This window comes from Rousettus aegyptiacus, unplaced genomic scaffold, assembly GCF_014176215.1.
Source record: "Rousettus aegyptiacus isolate mRouAeg1 unplaced genomic scaffold, mRouAeg1.p scaffold_m13_p_7, whole genome shotgun sequence".
NCBI lineage: Eukaryota > Metazoa > Chordata > Mammalia > Chiroptera > Pteropodidae > Rousettus > Rousettus aegyptiacus.
The window spans coordinates 75755366-75778585 of NW_023416310.1; the positions used below are offsets into that span (position 1 = coordinate 75755366).

At 39.2% G+C, this 23220-nt stretch overlaps 1 protein-coding gene across 3 annotated transcripts in view; it reads right to left on the minus strand.

Moving 5' to 3' along the window:
* Positions 1-22482, minus strand: part of RANBP17 (RAN binding protein 17) — a 254560-nt gene extending 232078 nt beyond the window's left edge. For 2 of the 3 annotated variants that reach the window (XM_016145083.2, XM_016145082.2), the window contains exons 1-3: positions 22444-22482; positions 7804-7950; positions 4230-4320 (exon numbers count right to left, since the gene is read on the minus strand). In XM_016145083.2, coding sequence (XP_016000569.2) covers positions 4230-4320; positions 7804-7950; positions 22444-22467 — 262 coding nt within the window. In that variant the 5' untranslated portion in view covers positions 22468-22482. Of the gene's footprint in view, positions 1-4229; positions 4321-7803; positions 7951-15173; positions 15343-22443 lie in introns of those variants that run through there. The other variant, XM_036225086.1, reaches the window with a different exon arrangement.
* Positions 22483-23220: the final 738 nt, after the last annotated feature.

Genomic DNA, 23220 nt, shown 5'->3' on the forward strand with positions numbered 1-23220 from the left:
ACTAGTGGTAAATATACCAAAATCATTAAAAGTGGGTAGCGAATTCAAATATGAGCTAGTGGACTAAGTAATTGAGGTCAGTAACAATTACGACACAAAGTCTACCAGAAAAATACAAGAAAAAATTTTTTAAAAAGGGAAAGATTCCATTTCTCCTTTGTCCCCAAAGGGCAGCATGCCATTTGGGAAAAGAGTGAAAAGCTAAGCACCTGAATATTTAATTAAAAATCGCTTTAATGGAAAAAAGTCCAAAATCCAAGACCACTGTCAATAATTGTTCTTGACGCCTTCAGTGACAGTCTTCACATTAAAGAAAAGTTCTCACGACTGTCATATTTCAACCTTATTTTTTATTTACATTAAAATTATAGTTATATAAATAAAAATAAGATAAAATATATATGTTTTTAAAAGCATAGATTTTCCTAGCATTAAGATACATCTGAAAGAGGTTTCTCCTATGGATTATAGTAATGTGATTCTCTTAAGCTTCATTATGTGTAATCTTTTATTTTAATAACTAAACTGGAAAAGATGATACCGCTTCCTGAATATAAAAGAACATCTGGTTTATTTACTTCGATTGTTTTTACTTTTAACATCTTGAAAATTTTTAACCTAGATGGGCTGTGAGGAGTCCATAGGTGGGTGGCAGTAAGCATGAGAAGGATAATCTTGAAATAATAAAACAGTGAATAGGAGACCAAGTCAAGCTTCACATTTAAGCCAGGTACCAACAGGCACACCTTCCCACACTGCCCGAGCAAAGGCACGGGCTAATAAGTTTATTTTCTAAGGCAGAAAAAAATTTAATAGCTTATCTTTCTGTTATTTTATCTGAATGTTTTATATCAAATATTCTCATCTTATGCTTTTTACATGATTTAAATTTAAATATTATTCCAGTTTAGTAAGGAGCAATGATAATGATCAAGAAGAGAACTGTAATCTCATCAACAGTCCAAGTGAAAAGCCATAGCAAGAAAATGAAGTGTTAAGAAAGACACATGGGATAATGGAATAAAATAGCTAGAAGACTCTCAGAAGTTGAGAGGAAGTTTGAAAGCTATGCACTAAAGGTTCTTTGAGTGCCAAATGCCTGTATGACAATAACAACAATATTGAGCGCTTATAAAGTGTGTTAGAAATTAAAAGTGTTTCCCCACAAATAACTTACATGGCTATAAGTATGTTAACACTAAAATGTCTTGGAGAGAAGTATCATAAAATGAGTATGCAAGCTTGGTTAAACATTTGAAATTCAAGAGGCTAAAGAAAAAAATGTCACATGATCATATCAATAGTGCAGAAGAAATGCATCATCCATTTGTGATAAAAACTCTTGACAAATTAGGAATAGAAGGGAACTTCCTCAACTTGGTAAAGAACATCTATGATGATGTTCTGATGAATGAAATAAAAAAACTATATAAATGAAGAAATATTCCATGTTCGTAGACAGAAGTTTTAATATTGTCAAAATATCAGTTCTTCCTGACTTGATCTATAGATTCAGTGAAATAACAATTAAATCCAAGCAAGTTATTTTATGGATACTGACAAACTGATTCGAAAGTGTATTTAAAGAGGCAAAAGACCCAGAATAGCTAAAACAACATGGACAAAGAAGAATAAAGTTGGAGGTCTGACGCTAGCCAACTTCAAGACTTGTTAGAAAGCTACAATAATCAAAACCATGTGGTATCGGTGAAAGAACAGATCGATTAACAGAGAGCCCAGAAACAGAAGCACATAAATAGGGTCAATTGATCTTTGACAAAGGAGCGAAGGCAATAAAACATGGCAAAGACAGTCTTTTTAACAAACAGTACCAAAACAAATGGACATTCACATGCAAAAAACTGAACCTAGATACAGACCTTACACTCTCACAAAAATTAACTCAAAAGGTATCACAGATCTAAAAGTAAAATGCAAAAGTATAAAAACTCCTAGATAAGGAAAAAAACCTAGATGACCTTGGGTTTGGTGGTCAATTTTACACACAACAGAGGTATGATCCGTGAAAGAAATAATTGATATGCTGGGCTTCATTAAAATTAAACACTTCTGCTCTTCAAGAGACAATGTCAACAGAATGAGAAGACAAGCCACAGACTGGTAGGAAATCTTTGCAAAAGACGTATCTGATAAAGGACTGTAACCTAAAATATACAAAAAACTCAAATCTCAACAATAAGAAAATTAACAACCTGATTTTAAAAAATAGGCAAATGCAGACATCTCACCAAACATACACAGGACAAATAAGCATGTGAAAAGATGTTGAACATCATGTCACTAGGGAACTGCAAATAATATAAGATCTGACCTACTACCACACACTTATTAAAATGGCCAAAATCCAAAACACTATAAACACCAAATGTTGACAAGGATGTGGTGCAACAGGAACTCACATTCATTGCTCATGAGAAAGTGAAACGGTACCGCCACACTGGAAGACAGTTTGGCAACTTCTTAAAACCTAAATATATTCTCACCATATGATCCATCAATCACCCTCCTTGGAATTTACCCAAATGAGTCGAAAACTTATGTCCACACGAAAGTCTGCTTTATTGCAGCTTTATTCATAACTGGTTAAACTTGGAAGCAATCAAGATGTTCTTCAGTAGGTGAACGGATAAACTGTGCTATATCTAGACAATGGCATATCACTCAGTGCTAAAATAAAACGAGCTATCAAGCCATGAAAAGACATGAAGGAATCTTAACTTAAATGCACAGTACCAAGTAAAAGAAGCCAATCTAAAAATGCGACACACTGTACAATTCCAACTACATGATATTCTGGAAAAGGAAAAACTGTGAAAACAGTCAAAAGATCACTGACTTCTGGGTTAGAGGGCAGGAAGGGATGAGTAGGTAGAACACAGGCTTTTTAGGGCAGTGAAACTATTCTGTACAATATTATAATGGGGATACACGACATTACATATTTATTCAAATCCGCAGAACGCACAATACCAAGAGTGAACCCTCATGCAAACCAGGGACTTTGGGTGACGATGATGCATCAATGTAGGTTTGTCAGTTGTCACAGCCGTACCACCGTGGTGCAGAATGCTAGCTAGCAATGCAGGAAGCTACCTACGTGTGGGGGGGCGAGAGATGTACGGGAACTCTATTTGCTGTGAACCTAAAATTGCTCTAAAAAAATAAAATCTATTTAAAATGTGTGTGCATGTGTGTGTATAAAAGTCAGTCAAAGAAACAAAAGTACAGTGTTTTATGACTTAGGTTTATAGTGCTTGAATCCTTGTTTTTAAAACTGTAAATTTCTCTTTTGTCTCAAGCACAAAGTCCATAATGCAAGGGGAGGACTTCCTCCAGGTTTCCTGCAGTGCCTCTGACTCTGGGTGCTTAGAGGAAGATCAGCCTAATACATGAGGCAAATAACATACGTCATTCTGCGATCTGACCATTCAAAAACTGAGCTTAAAGATCTATCATATTTTAATTTTTATGATATTCGAATATGAGTCATATGACCCTTGAGAATTGGAAAACAGAAATGAATCAATTTCTAATATGAAAAAAGATAACCAAAAAACCTCATGCCTCAAGTATTAGATCTTTGTCCATATGAAAAACTCATACACACACAATCTTAAAATACATTACTTCTGAACAATACACTGCTACTTTATAGAATCAGTTTTCCAACAAAGTCTCAAGAACTATTCATCCATGTTCACATTAACTTCCTAATAAGCAGGAATCTGCTTTTGATTTTAGATGCATCTCAAATAATTTTGATACCGCATCCTGAGAAATGTTGTATGTGAAGTTGAGACAACGGCTAAGGGCATGGACTCCACACAGACAGTGAGGGTCTAGATCACGGCCCTACTTCTTTCTAGCTATGTGATCTTGGGCACATTACAGAGCCCATCAAATTAGATTTGACAATAGCGTCCACCTTATAAGTTTGGTGGATAAAATGAGACAGTGCAAATCTTAGTAAACAGTGCACACAAAATGCTAGTTATTATTTATAATTCATTTAAACAAATGCTTTCTTGATCACACATGTTTGTGTGATAGTCACTGTTCATCACTAGACAGGTAAAAGAGACATGACTACTCATCTTTAAAGAATGACAGGATCCAATAATTTGCATGCCTTTAACAGTTTAGCATATTTAAAAGGAAAAACACATTTTTAAAATACAAGTTGATAAAAAGCATAGTGAACCACTTACTGATATCTATCCTCTGTTCAACTGGCAAAGGACTGACTCGGCTAATGAGTTTTGAAAGGCATGTTGCTGCAAGGAGCTGAGCATAGGACGTCTGTAAAGAATAATAAATTTTATTTATTATCATCACGAATGAAATTAGGGTAACCGAAACAGTATGATAGGAACTTTTCCTAAGCAATAATGGGAGTTTTTCTTGCTTGCCAAACTGGCAGATAGACAACGGATCGATCTCTCGCTATTTCTCTCTCTCTCTCTCTCTCTCTCTCTCTCTCTCTCTCTCTCTCCTCTCTCTCTCTCTCTTTCACACACACATTCACACTCACACACTCACACTCTCCCTCCCTCCTGAGTTTGGTCGTTGAAGAAGGTGTAGGCAGCCTCTTAAAGCAAGCAATCTAGAGACAAAAATGATTATGAATAAGTTCAAATAAAATATTCTTATCATGTCTATATGGTCCTGCATGTTCTGGCCTCCGATTCTCTCTTCAAATTCATCTGGTCCCACTCGTCACTATCCTCTGACCACAAGAGCCTTCTCTCAGTTCCTTTCGACGTCTTTCCCACCTCGACCTCCCCACTCCTTCAGATCTGTGTTCTCTGGCCACCAGTTGTCTTAACAGCGGATACGATACATCTTTCAAAATTCAGTTCAGTTATTCGCGATGCCCCCAGCAACTTCTTGTAAAGACAGTCCTTTCTTTTTTTCTCTGGACCAGAGGTCAGCAAACTAAGGCCTAGGGACCAAATCCTGCCAGTTTTTGCAAGACCCATGAGCTATGAATAATGTTAACTATTTTAAACGTTTCGGGGGGGGAGGGGTGGATCAAAATAACATTTTGTGACATGTGAAAGATATATGAAATCCAAATTTCAGTGCCCATAAATAAAGTTTATTGGAACACAGTCACACGTAATCATCTACCTACTGGCCACGGCTGCTTCTGCATTGTAACTGCAGTGTTGGGTGGTCAGCACAGGCTGTATGTGGCCTCCTGCCGCTTACTATAAATTGCAGGGATGTAGTTATAACTCCACAGGGCCAAGAGTGCCATGGATATCGCCATGACATGATATGAACCTTTTATTATCACCAGTGCAAATCCATCGTGTCAAAACAAGATGAAAGTGGACTTCAAAGTCTAATTTTTAAGGTACGGTGGAGTGTGGATTATTTTATTACTGAATTAGATAGTAAAGCGACGTGCTTTTTATGCAATGGCACTACAGCTCTACTAAAAGAATGTGCTATATGTCGACAACATCGAACTAAACACTTAGAACAACATTCCTAATTCCCAGGAAATCAACAGTCAGAAAAAGTAGACAACTGAAAACAGAATATCTCATCGCAGCAGAATTTCTTCATAAAACAGAAAATAAAATAAGCTGCGACCAAAGTTAATTTTTGAAGTGGCTCGTTTTGTTGGCCAAGCAAGGAAAGCCACTTACCGATGGAGAGTTAATTAAATCACCATTATTTTATTGCAGTAGCTGAAGCAATATCATACGGTATGTGCTGAGAAAATAAACTTCAGACTAGCCTTTCCGGGAGAACAATGTCCGAAATGCTGGAGACATTCGAGCAACATCCCAAGTGGATTTCACACAAGGCAAATGCTTTGAGCTTCTCCTTGGTTCTTGATGAGTAGACAGCTGTTACTAATACTGCTCCTAGTGTTGCCGATATCAACTACATGTTTATTCCAGAAATCAAGTTAAAGTTTGCAGTGACTAAAGAATTACCATCTTTGAAGAGTCTGGCTGAAACTAAAGACCAGAATATTTTTAAAGAAGTTGAGGAAATGTCTTTAATTAATTCTGTGCAACCTGAAGAAGTATCTGCTAAGATGTGTCACAACTGGTGGTAAAAATATATCGAGCAGAAAAGGGCTGGAGTAAATGTTTGAATCTATCAGTGTTAATGAATCAGTGATGTTAACTGGGGACTTGAACTCACTTTCCTGAACTTATCTTCAGTTCTGTAAATTTCTGTCAGAAATAGAAGCAAAAAATCCTCACCTGGACTACCACACTATCAGTTCAATAGCTTGGCAGGGGTAAAGTTCACTGCAATTTTTTTTTTTAGCTCAGGGCTGACAATGAAATTTTTCAGAATGAGAAGAACCATTCTAAACCACTACTGTTGAATACTAAATGGCTTTTGGAAATCAGTTTTTGCTACAAACTTGATAATGTCTCTTAAAGAATTCAACCTAAAGATATAAAATTGCCTAAAAGGCAAACAGTGCTTAGTACTTATCAGAGAAAATGCAGTAAAGTCATTTCAATAACTGACAGTGTTTGAATCACAGGTAATATCAAGCCGCTTTATACACTTCCACACTGCCAGAAGTTAAAACAAAGAACAAGATCTCTATTCCTCAGTATATTTTCTGGGCTCAAACCACAGTTCCGGCAGCATTTTTCAGACCTTGATGCAAGTGCAAAAGAAATTTCCATATTTTAAAATCCTTTTAACTGAGCAATTGAGGAGCTTCCTCCCAACCTTCAATTGGAAGTGATTAATCTGCAAAGTACTGACATTCTAAAAGGCAAATATCAAAAGAAGTTTTAACAATTCTATAAATGCCTTCTAAGTGATGAATATGCTTAATGAAAATCATATGCTCGTGGACTGACAGCAATATTTGGCAATACATATCTGTGTGAAAAGATATTTTCCAAGATGAAATGTGTAACATAGGTACATTTGCAATCAATGTTGATGACAGGAAATACTAACTTTGAACCCCACTTAAGCAAAATGTTATCCCCAAAAGAATAATTCCGTTCTTTTCATTAGTAGACCTGTGTTAAAAAAATTTTTAAAAAGCTGTACTCAATTTTTATATTTTAAATTTCATCAATAAAACTTAGGGGAAATTTGTTTTCTTTCTTCTTATAGATGTACTTACGAACTAAACTATCCTTGCTTGATTTTGCCTCTTGGCTCTCAAAGTCTACAATATTTTCAATCTGGCAAAAAGTCTGCTGACTGCTCTAGACCATACAGTCTCTTACTGTATTGCTTCCTGTATCATTTCAGAGCTCTTTATTTATACACCTGCGCTTCCCCAACTAAAGTATGAGTTACTTTAACGCACCAGCAAAAAGCAAGTAGGTAGTACAGCATCCTGTTTTACACTGAGGTATTTGCTAAATAACTGCTGAATGACTGGCTATGAAACTCTAGAAGGGACGCGAACAGTCAGCATTCCTCTCAATCACCCCATAAATCTGCCTCTCCCACCGTAGTTTTTTTTTTTTTAAAGCTATCGCTCAACTTTCTAAAAATATAAATTTTTCCCACCAGTATGATACATAAAGAGGGGCCAAAAAGGATCAAGAAACTATTTCGATTTATGCCTATTTCTGCCTCCTAGGCTCTTCCCTAAGTTTGCTTTCCGGGCCTTCCAGTTCTTCCTCTGATTAATCTCTTTGACAGTGAAATAAACTACAGTAAAAAGACATATAGTAATATCTATTAGTCATCACTGCTAACCTACAGGAGTTCATCAACAATGACATATATCTACTGATCTTTCATGGTTGATCGCTGTTATCAAATACTTACTGTTCCTTGTTCTAATAAAAGTTGACACTTGCTGAGACATTCTGGGCTGTCGATAAGTTCCAGGAGTGCTTTCTCTGCCTCTATTCTTTGCGTAAGATCAGTCCCTATGTAGAGATGAGTACATAATACTTCCAATTCGGCCAAACTCTTGAGAAGAAAAAAAAAAAAATTAACATTTTTACGTGAGTGGTAAAAAAATAAGGTAAGTATATTAATCACAGGACACAAGGGTTGCAAAGAACATGCTCGTATTCCTCAATGCAATAAATGCTTATTGAGCCACCACTACTCACTAGGGGTCATAAATGGTGAACGAAACAGGCATATCTCCTACCTCCACATTATTTCACTATAAATTGATAGTTCTTTGATGGGAAAGAGTATTAAAAAAAGGAGGACTTGCCTAATCCAAGGAGTTAGAGGAGGCCTGCCAGAAGGAAGAACATGTATGCTGATCCGAAAGGTAAGCCAGACAAAGAAAGACTAGACAGCAATCCAAGCAAAGAAACAGCATTTACCAGGGCCCAGAACGGAGCTTAATCATTTCAAGGCATTAAAAGGTCCATGAGACTGATAGACAGACAGCAAGGAGGAGACGCCAGAGCTAAAAAGACACGTGGGAAGGTGATCAGGCACAAGCTGCAGATACTGCACGAATTTACATTCTTTTTCCAACTGTAAGAACTGCAGTGGCTCCATCCATAAAAAAGAAAAGATAATTATAAATACACGCTGACTTGAGACTTCTGAGCTAATGACTCGCAGTACTGGAGGCAAATGATGTCACGATTTTTAGGAACTACGGCTTGACGCACGTTATCGCTAGCCTCGTAACAACTAGTGATCGTGTGGCAGACCGCTATTTTACAGGCGCCAAGAATTCATCCCGTTTATAAATATAATCTCAACGGAAGATATAGGACACATGGACACAATCTGAAAAAAAAAAAATAATAAAAGTTTAAAATGAGTTCGACATCACTCTCAGCTTAGAAGAATATTGTTTAAAGCACCTTACCAAAACAAACTACTTCACTTTGAACTTGAGTTAGAGAGTTAGTCATTGGAGTAAAAAAAAAAAAAAAAAAAAAAAAAAGCACAGATTTCAATGGCAGGTGGGCACAGGAAGGTACTATTCCTAAAGAAATGCTATTTTCTTTCCTTTCTGGCATGAATTTTTATGCGGCAGCCTTACAGCTACGCTAGTCCAAACATTCTCTCAAATGCCTAATAGGAATATACAAGAAAGACCGAAACGAGACCTCTTCTAGCTCTTTATTCTTTTCACTTTTCTCTCCTCCTTAGCTCCTTTATGGCCTTGTCCACTTCCCGATTCAGATTTAAACATTTCCCTTCTGCCCCAATTGGCCTGACAAGTCCTCAGAGTATTACTACATATTAATCATAATATTAAAATACATAGATAATTTATGGTTCATGAATACATATAAATTTCCGTATCTTTTCCTAGTTCAGAAACTAGGAGAAAGGCATGAAACAGTTTCTCCCCCAAGGCCTCCAGAAGGAACCAACCCTGCTGGCACATTAGTTTCAGACTTCGGGCCTCTGCCACTATAAGAGGATAAATTTCTGTTGTTTTAACCCACTCAATTTGTGGTAATTTGTTACAAAAGGCCTAGGAAATGAATACGAAAAATAACATTCATCAATCAACGGTAAATCTATTTAGAAAGATTCTGGAAAAGTTCTGGAAATTATTTTGTTTGTTTTGCTAGACTGATTTAGAGATTCTCAAAGCAGAACAAATCTAGAGTATATTTAAATGGCATTTGTTTAAGTCTAAAATGTTTCCAATTACTCCTTTTTTGCCTTCAAAGGTAATTCAAATTATTAACACCTGAAAAGCAGTACAAGATATAAAAGGGGAAGGTTTGAACTTTCTCTTCAAAAAGATTGAAATGAAGAGGGAGAAAAAATCAAGTCATATTTTCACCATATTTATTACAATTCAACATATGGCTGGCACACTAAATCTTTTTAGAGGAAAAGATACGGACACAGAGACCCTTACCCTGGTGGAAAAGCATTAGCTAAACATTTAAAACAGTTAAACTCACAGTGTGGTGACCGCTGACTAACTGAGCAATCTTCTGATTACCATCTGACTCTCCAAAGAATCTCTCTGTAAAGAGAGACTTTATTTTTCAGTGAACTGATACATTTGCATCTTAGTTTTATACACTGATGGCAGAGAACAAACACCATTAACATCGGAATGCCCAGAGAGGTGGCTCCCTTCTCAATTTGCTGACAAATCACCTTTGAGTTATTAAAGCTTCTGCAAGGCTTAATATCAACATTAGGAGCCCATATCAATAACTAATAGGTAGAACAAGTAGAGCTGGACATCATCAAACTCTCATGGAGCAACCATCTAGTATAAACAGATAGCACCCAACTTCCACAGCCTAGGAGTCAATGACATAATCCTGCCTAGTCTAAATAAAGACCTTTCAGATTATTCTAGATTTATTTCTGGCCTTTGCACTCGACATACAATTAACCCATAAATGATGTGACTTCTTTCTACACAGTAATTCCCACCCATGTATCTATCAACAGGGAAATGCTTAGTAAAGAAATCAGACAAAAAGAGCAAATACTGAATGGTTCTCCGGTGACAGGAAACTGATCAGCGGTTTCTGGGGTTTCTGGCTGGAGAGGGAGGAGATGGGGAGAAAGGATGGGGGAGCAGCAAGGAGGGCTTATCAAGGGGCATAAGGAAACTCCTGGGGGTAATGGATATGTTCGTTATCTTGATTTCAGTGACGGTTTCACAGGTATATACACATCAAACTTTATCCAACTGCACAGTTTAAATATGTGCAGTAGCTTATTACTTGTCAATTATACGTCATTGGTTCATTGATTTATTATTAGGGGTTGTTTTTCAACAATAAATCAATGAACCACAAAAAGCCCACCTCAATTCAATTTAAAACTCTTTTCAATTACTTCCCTATATCTTTCCTGCCGCCTGGAATTAATCTTCTTGATACCCACTAATAAAAAATGCCTTTACCTCAAAGTTTACTCATTTCCCACAAATTCTTTGTTTCTTACTCCCTTAACTACCTTTTCCTAACTCTACCTGAAGGCTTGCTGGGCCTTGTGGAACTCTTCCTTCTACAATGAACTGAACAGAATTTTAGTGCTTTATGGTGTGTAAAATTATTTCCACGTTTCACTTTTTAAACCAATCCTGGAAAGCAGACTCCCGCAAAGTATGTATTTTTCGCACACCCATTTTACAGATAAACTGAGGCTGAGAGCTCAACATATACATGGGGTGCTCAAGATCAAGCACAGAGTACACGGTCAATTCCAGACCAAGTACCAGTCTTCGGCCCCAAGCACGTCATCTTCTCTCTGCTCTTTACCCTGGCCACCCCTTATGTCAGCCATCTATCTGCAGATGACATCCTAGGGCATACTTTCAGCCCCGTCTGCTCACCATCTTTATATTTATCTACAAGTTTCTCCCTCTTGGATATCCAGAAAGATGCTAAAGACAATCCCAAAATGTCAGAAACTGAATCGAATCTATTTCCCACAGACTTCCGCCTCACGTGTCCCTTTGTTTTCTCTGCGCGTGGTTTCAGAGGTCGGGACCAGAATGCAGATGTTACGATCTTGATGTTATCTTTGGCTCTTTCTTCCTTCTCCCTAGTCCCGCCTGTATAATTAAGAGTTTGGCCCTTCCTGGAGGAAAGTCTGGCCTTTGCCCTCAGATTCTGGGAGATAATCTGTGTCATACCTGATTGTTTTTGTTCAGGATGGAGCATGGGGAGGGTACACCTAAAAGACCAACCATATATGTTAGCGTGGGGACCTCGGATCATATGGTATCAGCAGACTAAAGACTGAGATCAATCATGCGGGCAATCAATCATGACTACATAAGGAACCCCAATAAAAACTCCAGAACTCAAAGCTAGTGTGAGCATCCCTGGTTTGCAATACTCAGCGCGTCATGTCACACGTATACACTGGGAGAGTCACAGGTCCTGAGGACAATGAAAGCTTTGTTTTGGAACCCTCTCACTCTGCCCTACGCATCTTTTCTTTTCATCAAATTTAACCTGTGTACTTTCCTGGTGCTAAACTGCCACCAACAGTACGACAGCATTCAGTGAATTCTGTGAGTCCTGCTGACAAACCAGCAGACTTGAGGGCGGTTCTGGGAAACTCCAGACATGCAGGGGGCGTCAGAAGTGAGGGCCGTTTTGTGAACTGTGCCCTCGAACCTCACGGTCTGGCTGATTCCAGGTATATAACTAATTTGCCATAAAGTCCTACCAATTCTTTTTAAGTAACGACTCAGACTCAACACCTCTACATGACATTCACGGGCAGTAGGAGATTTTCTAACTGTGGCCTCCAGTGCCCTGGATTCTTCATCGGCTTCTTTGGGAATTTGCCACTTACTTATTAAATGACCTCAAGGAAATCATTTAACCTTTCTAGATCTCACTTTTGAAATTGAAAAATATTATTTTGAAATAATATCCACCTTCCAAAATAATTGTTAAGATAGAAAAAAAAATGAGAGAAAGTTTAATCTAGTGCCTGGTACATAGTAGATCCACAAGAAATTGTAAATCTCTTAGTTACTGATAATTATAAAACACCATGCTGGTCTTCTGCCTATAGTTTCTCCCATTCAAGTCCACACTGCTAGGATGATCAATGCTAAGCCCTTTTTTTCATCAAGTTATCATCATGTTCAAATAGAAAGGTTCACAATCTCACCTGGATCAAATCTACAGTCCCTGGTTCCAGAAAATCCTGAGAGCAAAAAAGATCAACTAGGTTCCCTAAATTTTTCCTAACATTATCTTTTGATTCTCATACAGGTACGTCTGTCATATCTTATGTGTCTACATCTTACTTGTTCCCAGCTCTAACTTTCCTCACTCTGCCCCTCACCCCGAATCTAGACTGTCTCCTTTCAGATAAGCCAGATCTATTACTTCCTTTGGGACAAAGTACCCTAACTCACAGCTTCCTAACCAGAATGCATGTGCCTTAAATGGGTTAGAAGTGGGAATCCCCCTGTCCCACTGGCAGCCAGGCTTTTGGCTGTGGCAGTTTATGTCAATGAGCTACATAATTACTTTTTTTCTTTTAATGTATGTATGTCATGATGTGAAAAAGACTGAGGAGTAGTGCCCTACCCTCACCTTACACAAATCCACTTCTTTACTCATCACTGTAATGGCATAATTTTTGACTACCTACTCTGTTGGGTAGGTGACAGTAAGATATGGGTATGAACGAATATAGAATTATGAGTTATTGGGTCTATTCTAACCCTGTAGCCTCGGGCAAGTCACAATTGTTCTAACACTCGCTCTCTTCAGGAATAAAATGTATACGTATATGGGAACTTCTCACGTTAGTGGGGCCCAAAATCTACAACGAGCATATAAAAATTTGAACTGCTAGGTACCAGTTATTATTATTAATAAATGTTCCTTGAGTTAACTGGGTTACAATATGAACCTATAGGCTGAAAAGAATTCAAACTGTAAAGTTTTGGAGTGTTTTTATGCCCCCCCCCAAATATGACTTTCTATTTGTCCAACTCCACCTTTAAGGGGTCCACAGCTACTGTGAAAATACATTACCAGGAAACTGACATGGGTAGTTTGGGCATTAACAGCTAATTTTTCCAACACTCTACCTAAGTATGAAGAATCATCTAAGACTGTGTGATTTACTATTATGCATCATCTTTCCAAGTCTGAAAACGTTCCAAACTTCCACCATAGTTTTTAATTTACCCTCAAGATTTACATTGGATCTATGAACATCTGATTACCTATTTACAATCCCTAAGTCCTCCCTGTGAGATTCTTCCAGTGAAAATTTCCCAGAGGGCATTTTTAGTAAAGTGATAATAAATAACATCATTTTGACCTGGGGGCCCTTTAAATGGCAAGGAGTCAAAAAGTAATGTGTGGGGTTTACCACCTCCTAATCTATAACATCCTGGAGCCTCAATTACCAAGCAGCCAGGAGAGTGGCTGGTTGTAAAGAAACACAAGACCCTCTGGAAGAATCAATAAATGAAGAATGAGTGACCACAGGGGGTCCGAAGCAGTCTACAAAGAGAATGAGCCACTTAGATACATTGTCACCATACCATGAAATTTCCTACTCTTCCCAGGTCACCTCCTGCCATTCACAGCCTCCTCTGCTTCCTTCTCTCACATGAACCTTATGCTCCAGCCACATGGAGTGTGCCCCGTTCTTCCATAATTCTTTGCCTTGGCTCATTGTCCTTTTGCCTCTCTACACCCTTCCTTCCTCTGCACCTGGCCGGCTCCTACAATTCTTTCGAGACTCACTAGACTGCAAGTTCCCTGACAGTAGTAGATATGAAGTTTTGCTAGAGCCTTATCTTCGGTGCCTAGGAAAGTAGGAATACAATAAATAAGTGCACGAATGGAAGCTCAAAGCAGCTCAAAACATCTGTCTGAGAAGCACAGCAGCTCCACCTCACTCCCTCCCCCACACACACACACACACACACACACACACACACACACACACACACACACACACACACTTGGTGGACTGCTCCTTTTTAATGCGCCCGTGATGGCCTGTGAATAGTTCTATCACATCATTTTTCACATGTACTGTAATTATCTTGAATTCGGTGAGGGCAGGGATGGTTAAATGATGTAATCCTTTACCCCGGAACTTTGCACAGTGCTTGAGACACAGTGGGGGGCTCTATAAATGTTGTTGAATGAACAACTGGATTTACATGCTCGTGCAGCCGCAGGATACCGGAGCCTTGCTCCGAGCATCCTCAGCATCTCCGCGCTCCTGGCGCGCGCCCTGCCCCGGTTTCCTCCGCCAATGAGGCTGCCGCCGAGCCCGCCTTCGCAACTCCCTACAGACGCGGCCCCGGCCCGCTCTGGCCAATTAAAGTCCAACCGCTCGCGCCGCTCCTTCGGCGGACCCAGGGCCGCTCACGAGCTCCGTCCCAACTGTGTGTTGGCTGACCCCGGAGCCGCGGCCGTGATCCCAGCGCCTGGGCGCCCCCCCACCAAAGCCGCCCTTCGTGGCGGCCCCCGTCATCCACTCCTCCGCCGAGGGGCGAGCTCCGAGCCCGGCCTCGGCGCCCCCACCCGCCGGCCCCGGGCTCGGGCCGCCCCTCCGTCCGGCCCGGGCCCGCAGTGTGCAGCCCAGGCCAGTGCCCGGGTCCCCGGGGCGCGGGGTCCGCGATGCCGCGGCCTCCGCCGCCGTCCTCGGCCCCCGGTCCCCAGACCCGCAGCGTGTCGCCTGGTTCCCGGGGCGGCGCAGCGGGGACCCGCGGCGCAGAGCGCACTGACCTGGAAGTGCAGCGCCATCTTCCCGGGAGGCGGCGCCGGCCCGCGGCCCCGAGAGCCCGAGGGGAGGGAGCGGAGGCGGGCGGCGAGGAGGCCCCAGCCGCCCGCGGGGTCCCTGCGCCGCTCGCTCGCTCGCTCGCCGCCCGAGCGGCGCGGCCCCCGCGTTCCGAGCGCTGGACGGGGCGGGGCCTGACGTGAGGGGCGGGGCGACGGGGGGCGGCGAGCGCGGGGCGGGGCCGAGAGGGGCGGGGCCCGGGAACCCGCACTCGCAACTGTCCCCCGCACTCGTTTCAACCGCTGTTACCTCAGGTGAGTCGTGACCTCGCACCTTTCACACAACCACCCGAACCCAACTGTCATCCCTGACCCCTGACCCTTAATCTCTCGCAGGCTGCCGACCCCTGACCCCACCTATTGCCCAGGACTTCTGACTTCCACATCTCCGCAAGTTTTCATGTCCCCTAACGCCCACTTGCCGTGACACCATGAGCCGTAACCTTTGACTCTCGCATGCCAACTGCTGTCCTTGACCCCTAACTCCCAAAGCCACCCTTCGTTTTCCTATTTATTTTAGTCAAAATTAAACTCGACAGTGTCTACATGGTGTTAAGCTGCAAAATTCAGGCTCACCTCTTGTCTGTATTTCATTTAATATGAACTTATATTTTAAACCAAATTATTTCATTGGAATGAGAATTTCTTTGAGCAGAAGTGAATCAAAAGTCACTCCTTTCTGATGCTCTTCATTTATTCTTGAAGTTTGACACCTTCAGTTGGGGTCATTGAACTTTAGTGTGAAATTTTCCTTAAATCCTTTTTGTAGTTCAGGTCTACTAGCAGCAAATTCGCTCAGCTTTTCTTAACATACAAACGTCTATTTTACCCACAATTTTTAAAGGATAGTTTTGCTGGGTATAGAATTCCATATTGGCTTTAAAATATCTTCACCTTGGTTTCCAGTTCCCACTGTTTCTATTGAACAGTTAGCCATGAGTCTGATTGTTGCTTCTTTGAAGATGTTATGTCTTCTTTCCTCACCCCCCTGATGCTTCACAATTTTTCTTTCTTTTTCGTCTTTAGAAGTTTGAACGTGATGTAATTGTGTGCGTGTGTGTGTGTGTAAGTGAGAGAGAGAGGAGGGAGAGAGAGAGAGAGAGAGAGGTCTTGAGATTCCCAAGGCTTCTTAATTATAAAATCTTTTTTTTTTAAATCAATGTTTGAAAAAAATCTCAGCCAGTATTTCCTTAAATATGGCTTCTGGCCCCTCTCTCTCCTCCTCCTGGAATTCCAATTACATGTATGTTAGACTTTTTTGAGTATCTCATGTTTCTTACACTCTTTTTTATATTTTTTGGCTTTTTATCCCATTGTGCTTTAATCTGCAAATCCCAGCTATTTTTGCTCCCAAACTCTCGTTTCTGTGCCGGGCTGAATTTTTTTCCCACTCCAGAATATCCTTGGTACAAATGTAAAGTTGTGATAACAGCAACAAAATTACCTGTGGATTCACCAGGTAATTTTGGTAATTTTGGAAATGAGAGACCAATTACTTTTTCCCTTTAGATTTCAGAGACCACTTGAGATTTCTGTTTTCAATTAACTCTCCCTCTCATGATTTTCTATCAACAAAATATGCATTCAACTCCTTATCTTTTCTTTTTTGTCAATTAATACAATTTGAGATAGAATCATGTTACTATAGCTATTAAAATTAGCACAGAAGATGCTCCAGGATGTCAAATAATTAATTTCTATCACAAAACTTAATTAAAGGAGGGACATTTAGAGCCGGTAGGAATTACAAAATTACCTTCCTTTATGTGAGTCTTCTAAAAAAGGCAGATGAATTTTTGATCTTTGAATCTTTTCAGGGGATTCAATTAACATTTGTAATTCTGGTACCTTAGGAAATTCACCTAACATCTCTGAGTTTTGATTTGTTATTTCTAAGATCCAGATAACAGTAAGTTAATAATTCAAAATTTTTAATAAGTAGCAGTGAGATTAGACAGTAGAGAATAGTGGTTAGGAAAACAGACACTGGAGCCGAACAGGTTGGATTTGGGTACCAGCTGCATCACTTACAAGCTACTAAGCTTGGTGAAGTTACTTAACCTCTCCATGCCTTCATTTCCTCATCTGTAAAACGCATACTAATGGTACCTCCTATCTCATAGGTTGCTGTGATGATTAAATGAGTTAGTATTTATGAAGTGCCTATCAAATAATAAGTGCTACATAAATACCAATTATTATTATTATCAAATAAACTTACGACTGTCATATTGAAAATGCTATTTTTAATGGCATGGAATTAACCTTTTATTCAAACAGAGTAGATTATTCTCGACTTTTTTAGTTTGTAAATTTACAGTCAAGCTGGATGGATATTTCCTCATTGTCCCCTTCTTCTCCACCCATTCTTCTTTGGAGAATACCGAAAGGCTGTGACATTAATGGCCTTTCTATTTCATATTCTCGTAAATTGTGGAACTGAAATTTTAAACTATCCAACTAAAATTTTTATTTTACCAATACTTAAAATGTAAACCTGTGATCAATCATTTGTAAACCTATGTTCAAGCACATATAAAGAAACTACAGGTAACATCAGTATACATTTTTCTTAACTTATTCTACAAATGTAATTTTATCAACCACACTTAGTAAGATTGCTTAATCCCCCAGTAAGTTTTGCGAATCCATCAAAAGGCAGGCAGGTAATAAGAACATGAGAAGAATGCATCCAAATTTAAATTTATGTAAAACCCTTCCAAAACACAGCAGTTGTGTAAAATACTTAATATTGGTTGATTTCAACTATATTTTTGTTTTGTCAAGTCATTAGCCTTAAATTTCATTTATTTAAATATCTACTTTGAAACCAGAGTAGTAACAACAATTTCTCTTCACTGCTGATATGGATATGAGTAATTTCATAATCTTGATTATTACATATATACTAAAAACTATACATATTTTTCTTTTAATTGATTTTATACTTTTAATACTTTAAGATACAAGTAATAATAAAATATACTGCTATGTTTTAATAATGCCACTATTTTGACAAATAAAAGTTAAGTAATAATTTTCATTCTTACATTGCCTTCTATTATTTGCAGATTAGGTCCTCCACATAAGTTTAAGACATTGTTTATATAAGCCAGATAGTAATGTTATGTTAATATGTATCCTTAAAGTTACTGCAGGATTATGATAAAATGTCATCTGACATGCAATACTGTTGGATAAATAAAGCACTATAACCTTTCTGAAAAGCCATTTTTCAATATATATCAAGAACCTTGAAAATGTTTGTCATCGTCATCCAACTTCTAGAAAGTTGTTCTAAGAAAATAACCTAAATTGGAAAAAAAATGTTTTATATGTGAAAATATTTATTACAGCATGATTTATAATAGGGAAAAGCTGAAAAGATTAAGTAAATTACAGTACAGCATATGGCAGAATCCTATATCGTCATTAAAAATTATGGAGAGTTTTGTAAAAACATGGAAAATGCTTTGTTATAAGATTTCTATGCTATGTAAAAGGCAAAATGAAGCAATGTATCATTACAATCAAATGAAAAAAAGGCATAGAAAAAATGAATAGAACAGAATACAAAAAATGTTAGTGCTATTTTATGAATGGCAAGATTAACAGGTGATTTTCTTCTTCAAAATGTTTCTCTATTTTCAAGATGTTCCTAAATGTACATTACTCATTTTTATAATCAGAGAAAAAATTATGGTGTAACAAAAAATTGGACCTAAGTGATTACTGTTAATGCTCATTAAAGTACTCATTTAAAAAGAACTTATTAAAAATGTGCTGAAGGGAGGCGTATATGTGTGTGAGAAAGGCCAATTAAAAAAGGTGTACTTGACCAGACAGGCTCTGTTGCTGCAACTCTTTTTTGGAATAAGGATCTGTGTATGTGTATGTGTGTGTGTGTGTGTGTGTGTGTGTGTGTGTGTGTGTGTGTGTGTGTGTGTGTGTGTGTGAGAGATTTTTTTAAATAGTGTAATCTTACATTGAAATGGAAAGAATGGAGCAGAAAGAGAGCTATTACCAGTCGTATAGCCCGTTTTATGCACATAGCTACTCTCCAGAAATAGACATGTCCCCATTTTGAGTGCTTTTAAAAGATTTCTATAAAACACAGTTAGGCCTTATCAATGAGAGCAATACTGTTTAATTATTTTTAGAGTAAAATTAATTTGGACTAAAATATAAAACCAGGTCCCTCAAATACTAACATTACTTTGAGCAGGCAAAGCTTTCACTTCTTAGAACCAAAGTCCTTCCCTTAAGGGCCAACATTTTCCTTTTGCTAAGAGTTATGGTTTAAATTTACTGTAAGGATACCCAGCTGACCAGGCAAATCTCTTATTATAAGGAAAAATGAAAGAGCCTAAGAGCAGCTCAAGGAAAACCGAGTCGTCAACTTTCTCCCTTTTCCTTTCATCTTCTGCCTGCCAGCTCTCCTGCCGTGGCACACATCCACGCCATCCCCAAGGTTTGGTTACGTCCCACTGAGGGATCCTTGGGGAGATCAATGACTACCGATGCCCACATGAAATCCTTTTCAACAACAGCGACTTATTTTGGAAGAGTATTTCTATCATTTTCTCCTGATGAAAGGAGAAATCCATGATTTTTGTATACAATATAATGATACAGAACTGTATAAAATCAAAAGTAAAAGATGCCACGTTGATGGCAGCCCTCAAAAGTGACCCATCTTAATATAGCAGAATATGTCCTTCCATGCCTCTGTCTCTGCATGTACATATGTGGCCAAAACATTCCTTCTTTCACACAAATGAGATTATGCTGTAGTACTGTTTTGTACCTGGCTTTTCCTACTTAACAATATACTTTAGATATCTTTCAATGTCAGTATTATAGAGCTACCTCATTTCTTTTTTAAGAACTTCATCATATTTCACTGTGTATACATACCATGATCTATTTAATCAAGCCTCTACTGAGAGTAAGTTAGATTTGTCTGATTTTTTTTCCCCACTATTATAAATAAAGCAGATGGTAGCAATGTTAAGTGAACTGCCAGTATTCTCTATAACTGGGAGTGGCAGAAAAGATAAAATTTTGTCCTCAGGGCATATTTTTAAAAACTCCTAAAAACGCTTTTCAGGTTGACTTATATATAAGTTGGCCATATAGTTTATCATTCACCCAGGACACTTTTGAGAGTAAAAGAGGGAGCTATTAAGGAATGCATACTCTGTGCTGGTCCTAGGAGGGTGGAGCGAGGCCCATGCCAGCTGTGGCAGGAGAGGGATGGGGAGCCAAGCAAAACAAAGAGGACTTCTATGTAGAAGGGCTGGTTCTCAAGGGCGTTATCACCTGAATGGGGTGAGGAGAGCATCCGGGCCGGAAAGCAGTCCTTCTCGGGGTGTCAGAGACTAAGCAGTGGAGGAGGGCGTCCATGCAGAAGTTGGCCTACTGTGAGGTTTTAGAGCCCCATTGGCATGAAGAGGGTATCCGTGCATCGAAGGCAAGGACGAGGGGCACAGTGCAGGAATTTGGAGCTCAACAAACCTGAGAAAGCTATCCGTTTTGGGGTGGCAGAAGGGCTAGCCAGGCGTGGGGAGTCAGAGCCCGTGCGGGATGAGGAAGGCTCTCATGGAGGAATGCCCTGGCGCGGGGTGTCAGAACCCCAGATGGCGAAGAGACTCTCTATGCGCAGGAGGAGTGGGCAGTGGAGTTAGAAAACTGGTTATATACTGGGGAATTGATGACACCAATAAATATATTAAGGGTAATGGAAGCCGGATTTCTCACTGTGGGAGAAGGGAGTTAACATACGGAAAGGGAGAGAAGTAGGATGAACCCTGTGGCGTTGGATTAGAACTAAAAATATGTCAAAATTATGGTTTTTGATATACAGAGATAGATATAAAAATAAATTTCAGGGTGTGTGTGTGTGTATACCTACATATGTGCCCCGCTGAGAGAGCCTAAGACCGGCAATACCCCAATAGCTATGAACATACCTAACATCAAGACTTGGCTTCTAAATACTACTTTCTACTTATAGGAACCAGAGCTCCCTGGAGAAATGGCTGATTCCAAGCTGGGGCATGTAAGTATAAGAAAAGTCTGAAATATCTCGAGGCGCCAGAAAGTCAGGAAATCCATAAAGAATAAAAGAAGCATCTCAAAGGGACACAGGAGCCAGCTTGAAGGGGCTCCCATCTGCCAAATATAAGAAAATGAGGGCTTTAAAATAAATAATGATAGTATAGATTGTAACTCATTGAAAAAAAATAAGAAGCCTTAATAATATGCTAATATTAGTTCATCCTAATAAAAGTAAGTAAATGAATTAATTGAAAGTTTGATGAAGAGCCACATATTTACATAGTCTCAGAGTAATACTCACAAAATACTAATTAATTACAATGCGAAAAGGAGTAACTTTCCAGCCTAGAGGTCTGTCATCCACCACCTTAATTGAGTAATTAATGTGGATAACCTCAGTAACGAGACAAATCTAAATCATGTGCCATTTGAAGGAACGCAATAAGATTACCATCTCTGTGGGAGTCTCATAAAAGATGCATATCCTGAATCTAATCATGAGGAAACATCAGACAAACTCAGACTGAGAGACAGTCTACAAACTACCTGGCCTGTAATTTTCACAGGTGCCAAGGTGATGACTTTCAAGTCAAGAAGCACTATATCCAACTAAGGAAACTAAAGTGACATGATAATTAAGTGCCTGGTTCTGAACTGGATCATTTTGCAATAAAGTCCGTTTTGGGGGTACTTGGCAAAACTTGAATGAGGTATGAAGATTAGAAGGCAGTAATGTTTTAATATTAACGTCCTGATTTCATGGTTTTATTGTAGTTAATAAGAGAATGGCCCTGTGTGTAGGAAATATACACTGATATATTTGGGGATAAAATAATTGTGCTTCTTATAACTGATGTGTGTCTTAGATCTGAAGAAATTCAATGGTAATTGTTATTATTCTTGACAGTACATCACTTAAATAGTCATCTGTTCTATCCACACAGACAATAATCTGAAAAAATATTCAGAGACCCTTAGAACTGGTTACTTGTAACGGCAGAATTCATTTGGACAAAATATCACCTCTAAGAAATCGTCTTTACTTAGAAGGACTACAGCAGGGTCTATCATGTCTGCATCACTAGGAATATATTTGGATTGCCATTTTACATAGGAAAAATATGAAGATACATTCTGGGCACATGGCAGTAACACTTACCATTAATTCACTAGTAGATCTCATTGGATAATAATCTGAGAAGTTGAAATGTTGGCCTCAGGAGCCCTGGAGAATCTGTGAGAATGATAGATGTACAACCACATTTTAGAGTGTTGAAGGGAGTGGTTAAATCCTCAGTCACCCTACCTAAGAAGAGAGGTCATGTAAAGATAATGCTAAAAACATTGAACTACTCTGTGGGCCGATATATAATGAGCCACTCTATAATGTGATACTAAAAGCCACCTCTGGAGAAACCCACTTAGAAAGTGATTGGAGTATTCATTTGGCCAGTGGTTTCTACTTCTAAATGACTTATCAGAACCAGTGTATTTGAAACTAGAAAAGAATATATGGCATTTCCAGAGGCTTAATTTAAAACCAGATCATTGAGTATGAGCTATACCAGAGACATTTCACCAAGGGGCTGCCATGGGCCTGGCGCCTTCAGCAATGGTCCAGCTTTGGCTATTTTGTAAGTGAGCCCTTTGCATTCCTAGCACTGGGCATTTCATACACAGGGCCCCTCGGACTACCCCACCTGCAAACAGCCTGGTAATGACCATTTCAAAAGAGATACCAGAATTCGAAAATGAGCCAGGCCAAGGCATATCTTAAGTGAGCTGTCATAATCAAGCTTTCTGCCCCCTCTTTCCACTCATTGGTCTGCATATCTCCCCAAACATATACTTGGACAGTCTGTTTAAAAACTGGGATGATGTTTGCCATTTTACAACTGTGTCTGCTGCAATATCAATTATAGATGGACTAACCCTA